Source organism: Zerene cesonia, chromosome 3 (assembly GCF_012273895.1).
Source record: "Zerene cesonia ecotype Mississippi chromosome 3, Zerene_cesonia_1.1, whole genome shotgun sequence".
Taxonomy (NCBI): domain Eukaryota; kingdom Metazoa; phylum Arthropoda; class Insecta; order Lepidoptera; family Pieridae; genus Zerene; species Zerene cesonia.
This window is the reverse complement of record NC_052104.1, coordinates 7,993,483-8,001,262: the sequence shown is the minus strand read 5'-3', so window position 1 is coordinate 8,001,262 and position 7,780 is coordinate 7,993,483. Positions and strand designations below refer to the sequence as shown.

The 7,780-nt window shown below is 33.2% G+C and overlaps 2 protein-coding genes across 2 annotated transcripts in view; both read right to left on the bottom strand.

Annotated features, from left to right (window-relative positions):
• LOC119839470 (peroxisomal membrane protein 11C-like) overlaps positions 1 to 2,041 on the bottom strand; it is a 3,426-nt gene extending 1,385 nt beyond the window's left edge. The window contains exons 1-3 of the mRNA XM_038365741.1: positions 1,985 to 2,041; positions 1,364 to 1,528; positions 278 to 462 (exon numbers count right to left, since the gene is read on the bottom strand). Of these exons, the coding sequence (XP_038221669.1) occupies positions 278 to 462; positions 1,364 to 1,528; positions 1,985 to 2,041 (407 nt within the window). The remainder of the gene's footprint in view (positions 1 to 277; positions 463 to 1,363; positions 1,529 to 1,984) is intronic.
• Positions 2,042 to 3,333: 1,292 nt separating this feature from the next.
• LOC119838797 (peroxisomal membrane protein 11C-like) lies at positions 3,334 to 7,416 on the bottom strand. The gene is made up of 4 exons (XM_038364917.1): positions 7,062 to 7,416; positions 6,478 to 6,642; positions 5,689 to 5,876; positions 3,334 to 4,687 (listed from the first exon to the last, which is right to left on the bottom strand). Exons 1-4 carry the CDS (start codon positions 7,119 to 7,121, stop codon positions 4,411 to 4,413), a joined length of 690 nt encoding a protein of 229 aa, XP_038220845.1. The 5' UTR covers positions 7,122 to 7,416; the 3' UTR covers positions 3,334 to 4,410.
• Between the last annotated feature and the right edge of the window lie 364 nt (positions 7,417 to 7,780).

The window sequence follows — 7,780 nt, the reverse complement described above, 5'->3', positions numbered from 1 at the left end:
AGTAATAAATGTTATTTGCAGTTAACAATTTTCTTTTTTCTTTATTACAATATTTATGGCAAGACTAGGTATAACTAAGTAACATGATAACATTTTAATATGATTAATTTGAAATTTTGATAACGTGGCTTCCCATCTGTCCTCAAACCTCTGCTTGTATGTAACCTTTGATTCGATTTTGATCCAATATAAAACGACATATTTATTTCAAAATTTGCATACTTATATGTATTGCTTTAGCTTATTTTTATATTTATTATTTTTAAATAAAAGTTACCTTATAAACCCGACAAAAGCAGACAGTGACCAGAATAGCTTATGCGCTATCCGAATGTTAGAAGCTTGGTCGTCTTTGATCTTCAACACGCCAGTGTCGATCAGCCATATCAGTTTCTCAGCTTGTAGATACGCTAATGTGAACAGGCTGTTGGTGACTCCTAGTGTTCCCCACCATGGTCCTTCCTAGTTCATGTTTTATATCATATTAATAAGAATCCTACATTTATTCATCCTACATACAAGCTTACCCATATTACCAAAATAAGGGACATTCAAACAAACAGTCAGATAATATTTGACATGGAAGCAATAGATTAAATTTGCGGGAAGCACTGGCAGTAATGAATATGCGAATTCTCAAAAAAAGCCTAAAATTAAAACATTTATGTAGATGGTTTAACATAATTCGAGTGTTACTTAACTCAATATTACGTAGCTACCGTTGTATTGATAAATTCTAGACAGGCGCATTAAAAAGCATAAATAATGATTGAGATAAGTGAACGATAAGATGTCGATTGATCTCAAAATATAGAAATATACTCCTTCCGGATTTTCTATCTATCTTCATCCACTACACCTGAATAAATTTGATTTTTTATAGAACTTGTCTTAATTTTTGAGAAATTAAATACTTGTATTAATTTATTTAAAAAGACTTGCAAATGAGTCGAGATATATCGCTACTTACTACTACCAATAAATAAAATTGGAGCGTCTGTTTGTTCTATTAAAATAACCACTTTTTAGTAAATACATGAATGCACACAGTACGTGTACCAAAATGCATATTTTTTATTATATCATGTCTATGTGTGTATCGCTGTCAGATTGCTTGTTTGTTCTGCCATATCTATAAAACGGCTAGATCGATTTTGAGATCGGTAAGAAAGTTGATGAAATAGAGAATAACTCAGGTAACTCTTCATTCCAATATTCTCATGGGAAAATTGGAATTTAAAGGACCTCATTTACGCGGGTGAAACTCCTTTACGCCGCTAGTCTTTAATATTACCAACAGAAAATTTCACAATATTACCAACTCACATTTAAATTAATATTACAGTACACAATGAATACTTACATGTCTCCCAAGTCCATAAGTTTGTAGCACTTTAATTGCAGCAGGGTCATCAAAGAGTCGAAGAGTGGCCCGCGCGGAGGCGAGCCGAGCGCTTGCGGTCAGCAAACTCTGCTTGTTTGACGTGGAGCCCCATAACTTCAGTGCGTAACATGTTAGACCGACCACCTGATATTTATACAAAATAACAACAGAAAATTATTGAATCATTCAATCAATCATCATTCTAAATTTATAATAAACAGTAACTAATATAAATTCATAGTAAATGCTCAATACTGCTGTATAGATACGCTCGCAAATAGGTATACTCAGATTATAGCTTTTAATCTCCCAAAATAAAGTGATAGTAAATAAATGTAATACTTTAACAACATTTTGGTAATAAATACTCAATTGAATAATACCTAAATATTATGCATACCTTTTTTTTCAAATCTGAATTAGCTATTAATGTTTAATAGATATATTCTGATAAAATTTAGTTTGTATAGCAATAAGTTGTTTACATTTTGATGCAGTGTCCACCCATAACATAATTTAAAATTCGTTAATTATATTCTCAGTATGCCCACACACACACAAAAAAAACAGAATTTTTCATCTTTTCTGGAGTTCACTTACTTTATCCCGACTCGCATGTGACTGCAGAAGATCACACAACTCGTTAACAACGTCCATAGCGCCAACACTCGGTACAATGAGTTAGTCTACGTCTATCCTGTGTTTTGATTAGATAATTTCCGATAGCCGAATTTTTTTGATAAAAAATCATAAGTAATTCGCGTTATGCGTCATTGTGATTTTATTCTATAGAGATATTGTGGATGTTTGTTGGGTGATATTGCCTGAAATGTCTGCTCGCCACCGAAGGACGCCTTCTGTCGTATAAGTGTGTTATTGGGAAAGAAGCAGTATCCTCGTTGTACACTCTTTATGAAGTTATGTTGCTTTTTAATATTGAAAATTAAATGATCGCAATTTTTCAGATTTATCGTTTACTGTCATATATTTTCTTCTACGTATTTTTAACGATTCAGAGCGTATGTTTTATGTATTGTATTTTCAAATTAATTGATCGTATGGAACGTTTCAGTCCACTTGAAAAAGGAGACGGTTCCTTCCATTGTAAATAGATAGATTTAGATTCAACATATTACTACTGTAAATCGATACATACCACCAATTATACGTTGTTCCAGGTCGGTTGGGAGAGATCGCTCATAGCGATAAGAATTTTTCACAGGAAATTGCCGTAGGAATGAGATGTTTACAAAACACTTAAGTAGTAGTAGTAGTAAGTGTCGCTCTTATTTTGTTACTTTTTTATTGTATTTAGTGATAACTTATGATTAGTAGTTTGGTGCCTTTTTGTCATTTTTCCTAAAATATTGTCGGTTTATACATTCTATTGAATGATCATGTTCATGAATATATGTCGGTTTATATGTATATGACTAGTTTGTACATATAAATCAACATGAAACACTACCATTGACCTTATAGAGGCGACCATGGAGTTGCGTATCACAGATACAGATACATAATACTTAGACTTCCTTAGAAGTGAGGTCAGACATTCTCAGCTTATTTCCAATGTAAAAAAATTGCTTTAGCTCATAGAATACTAGTGTTGCAACCGCGGCACCGCCAGCGTCATAGATATAGACGGTTTCGGTGTTCTATCTGCATAGTTCCTCTTCCCTTGCGATTTCCGGGATAAATGTCCTTTCTCAATTGGTTAAACGGTTTAGACGTGCAAGAGAGGTGACAAACAGAGTCCATAATATTACGAATATTGGAGTGGGATGTATGAAAGTAACTGAATTAATTTTAACGGTTAAGGACGTTTTTCTGTTTCCGTTATAATAGTTAGGGTGTGTTAGTGCTTTCTAATAATATTTCAACATTAAATCACTAAGAATGTTATAGCAATTTGAAAGTTACGGCAAATAAAAAAACACAATAAATATTAATTATAAAAATTTATTTAAAATCAGTTTCATACAGGTACCAATGAATACATTAAATCTTGAAGGAATAAATATGTATGTACAATTTTGTACTATGGGAAACACACAACACGTAATAAGGAACATAGAGCATATTGTGAATCACGTCTGTTTGTACATCACATTGTGGGATAATAACAAGGTAAAACATCTCTATAATATATAGGACCCGCATTACAATACAATATTACAAACACCAGGTTTGTTTTTATCGTAGATTCTCAAGCCACATTTCAATTATTTAAATGATCTTTATATCAAATACTAGCGGTTTGCCCCGGCTTCTCTCGTGGTACACTTGTTCTCAACATATCTTTCTTGTCTTTAAAAAAGACCTAAATAGTTAGCCAGATTGGTCGAGCCGTTCTCGAGCTTTACGCTTAGCAACACATTTGGTTATTTCTTTTTTGTCATATAGATAGACAAAAATATTTAGTGATACTTTTATTTTGTTATCAAGCCATTTAGTTTTTGTTATAATTGAAGATGAGAATACATTCTAATAATATTATATGATCAGTACTTCTATATATAACCAATTTCATTTAAAAAGGTGCATGATGTTCTGCATAAAACCTTTACTCAATATAAAAAAAAATATTTGTTTATTATTATTGTTTTTGCAGTAAACTAAATATAACGAAAATTATGTACAAATAAATATTTATGTGCAAATATAACAACCTCATAATACTTTTCTGTTCAGAACTTGTCCAGCAAATGCGAAATAGCTATTAATATTCAAATTATCATTTCAAAATTTCAATAACCAATTTAAATTCCTATATATTTAAATTCATTTGAAAATGTTTAGGTTTTCAAGTTTATTGTCACTATATACACCAAAGCAACACAACATATCCACAAATAAAAAAATTGTGCGCACGAGACCACTAACCCTGTATATCGCCATATTAGTTAACAAAGAACCTATAATATAAAATCTCAGAAGACCTTCGATATCCCCACAAACCCCCACTTTGTTCAACAGGCAAGAACCATTTTTTATCACCTCGCCACTAATCACAGACACTATCACTATTTGAGCAGTCGTTTCCTCGCAAAATACATAGCGATCCCAATCACAGAGGAGGTGGTAGCGATTGCAGCCACTTTGGTCGAACCAATCTTTTCTCCCCAGAGCCATCCAGAGGGTAAACAGCTCACAGCATGGGTTATGTCCAGGAACAGTTTCCCAGCTGTGACCATTTGTAGGGCTAGCCGTATGTCGACCTTCCGTCTCGCTTCGCTTACATCTTCAGTGCTTTGCAGACAATCCCGGGACCACCATAGATGTCGGAGTGCACGGAAGTTTCTGAAATTGATTTTTATTTTTATAGCAATTAGATGGCATTGATAAATATTTTGAAATTTTGGAAAATATAAAAAAATGGACTGCACTAGTAACCATTTAATACGTACACATAAATATGGAGGAACAGTGCTAGATGGGTTGTAATGGTATTTCAAATAAATGTTAAGATTTGTGTCTGGTGTTACAAGATAGATACTGAACACAAAGGCGTTTTAAAAATTTGAAGAATGCCCATGAACATCTGAAGAGGCATAAGGTCCATGGCAGACCTTACATCTCTACAAATGGATTGTCAACTTTAAACTGGGAAGGGATTTAGAAAGGATTGGCGAGAGGAATAAAGGAAAGGACTGGAAAGGGCTAGGAAAAGGATATTGGCCTCCGGCTCCCCCACTCACCGAACGAAACGTACTTCCGTGCGAGTTGGCCCAAGTCGTGCCAAAGCGTGCTCGAATACCACCATATAAAATATCTCGATAGTGTCGCGAGTAAGCCCTCAGGGATGTAGCATACTACATACTTATTATTTGCGGTACTATTGTCTGATAAACCGTGAAATTTGGTTTGTTTTCCGACATTGAAACTATCCGGGTTAGTGCTCAGGATATGTTAAAGTATAATTTTGTTTCATCTTAGTCAAACTCATAGTTTTTGTATAATCCTACTTCCTACTTTTATACAAAAATGCGAAAGTTTGTAAAGATGTGGGTGTGTTTGTTGCTCTTTCACGCAAAAACTACTGAATCGATTGCAATGAAATTTGGTACGTAGATAGCTGGACAACTGGAATAACATATAGGCAGTTGTTTATCCCGATATTCCTACGGGATACGGACTTACGCGGGTGAAACCGCGCGGCGCAGCTAGTATTATAATATTCTAAGGAAACTTCTTTAGGCACACAGGCAAACCATCAGTGGGAACTTAACGTAAAATTCATTTAAATTTTCATGTACACATTATAATGTGCTATTAAAATATCTTACTTAAAACACACTTACTGTATAAGTGATATATATAAGCTGGCGGCCCACAGAGCTGTGCTGAACACCTCAAGTTTATTTGCCACATCCGGTTTCAACTTCAAAATGCCCACATCATGTAACCAACATGCTTTTTCCACTGGCAGGAACATTTGGTCCACACAATTAGCTAGTACTCCGAGGGTGGCGGCTATCTTTGATGACTCCTGTAATCAAATGTTTTATCATTTTTTGTGATGTCAAAGGTCTAATTGCAATATGATGCTATCAGTACTAAAGGCAAAGGTTATATAATACACAAATAATAAAATCTGGTTATATATTTATAGCATTTGGGATGACATGAGCTAGCATGGTGCTGTCTTGCAAATAAAATTATTAATTTAATGCTCTATTTAATAATTATTATTCCAATCTAAAGTTACTAGACCTATCAAATAATAGAATAAAATTGTTCATGTCCACCCAAAAAACTCAAACTCAAATCATTTATTCATTCAACTAGATTTCAGAAATACTTTTGAATTGTCAAAATACATTATTTAATTTAAATCATTTAACTAAAGAGAATGAGTACATTTTTAATTTTAGTATCATTCTTATTTAAATATAATAAAGAGTTGTATCTGTATATATCATCTAGTAATTAGTTAGTGTTTAAAGTTTTGAGTATGGTTCTAATCAAAGTAAATTTTTATCCTCATGTTTTAAATTTATAAGAAATATTTTTTCGATATAAAATGTTATTTGATTTTAAACTAACTAGACTTTAAATTAGGGGAAAGATGAACCATTCTTGCATCTTACATGTTTGCCAAAGCCATAGTTGTATGTGTGCCTCATCATAGGTATGTCATCAAATAGCCTCAACATCATCCTTGCATTGGAGAGCCGGGAGCCAGCTGCCTGCCATGGCTTATCTCCTTTAATGCATCCATATAACTTGAATGTGTAACAAGCTAAACGGACAACCTGGAATTCATATTCTTTATAGCTTTAATTGCCTTCAGTTGTAAATTAATAAATTGTTCATTGAATTAATTAAGTCCAAGTAAGTGATTAGTGATGCAGTTTTTATTACATTATGAAATATCAGTGATAATATTTTTTATCAAATTAGTATACATATTAGGCACCAATCATTTTCCTTTAGTGTGCAAAATTTATTATTGTGTTAAAAATAATTCAGCAGTTCTTGGTGCACAACCAATTCTTAGCAAAAAAATTTCCTTTTACTTTTCATTGTAAAATATTTTGAATTTAAGTAAGTATCAAAGTTTCGCAAATGAAAATTTATTAATATCACAAGTAGTTCGAACTATGGTACAACTATTTCCTGATTTATTTGCAAATATCAAGGGTGAACAAGTTAAGAGTTCCGCATACTTTACCTTGTCTCTTCCATTGTAACTATCTAAAAGTTCGCACACATCCTCTAACACAGTCGACATTTTTAAAACAAATTATTTAAATTATCACTTCACTGATAACGTATCAGCTGCGAAAAAATCGCACACACGTCTATTGATAAGACCTTCTGTTTGATAAATAAAGCATTTTCCCATACTCCACGTGTTTGAAGCCGAGACCTTGATTTCGAAAGGTGCGCGAGTTCAATTATTAGTTCAACTTCAACGTAACATTCTAATTGAACCAATCAAACATATCTAGCACTATGTCATCAGCTGAAATACAAATACAGTCGACCGCAGCGCTGACGAAATTGAAAAATGCCAATTGCCAAATGGTGTCCTATCACTATCAAATCGCAAAATGACATTATTGACAATTGTTCTATCAAAATATCACAGCTTATATTTAAAATGCTTACTATCAGTCATTGAGCGTCAAGTTGTGGATATCGTGGGAATAGGTAAGACCAAAGGGTAGCATTTAAATATGGGTAAGACATTTTAAGTCCAGTTAATATGTCCAGTAAAAGCCATTAATAACTAAATAAGATATTGGCAAAAAAATTACAAAATAGTACTTTAGCAAAGTTATAAGTTCCAGAGTACGTGGACTTGTACGCCGTAGAGTATTCTCTGTCTACCCAAGAGTATCAAGATATAGTTGACACGTCAATTTGGCATTGACTTTGAAAATCAAA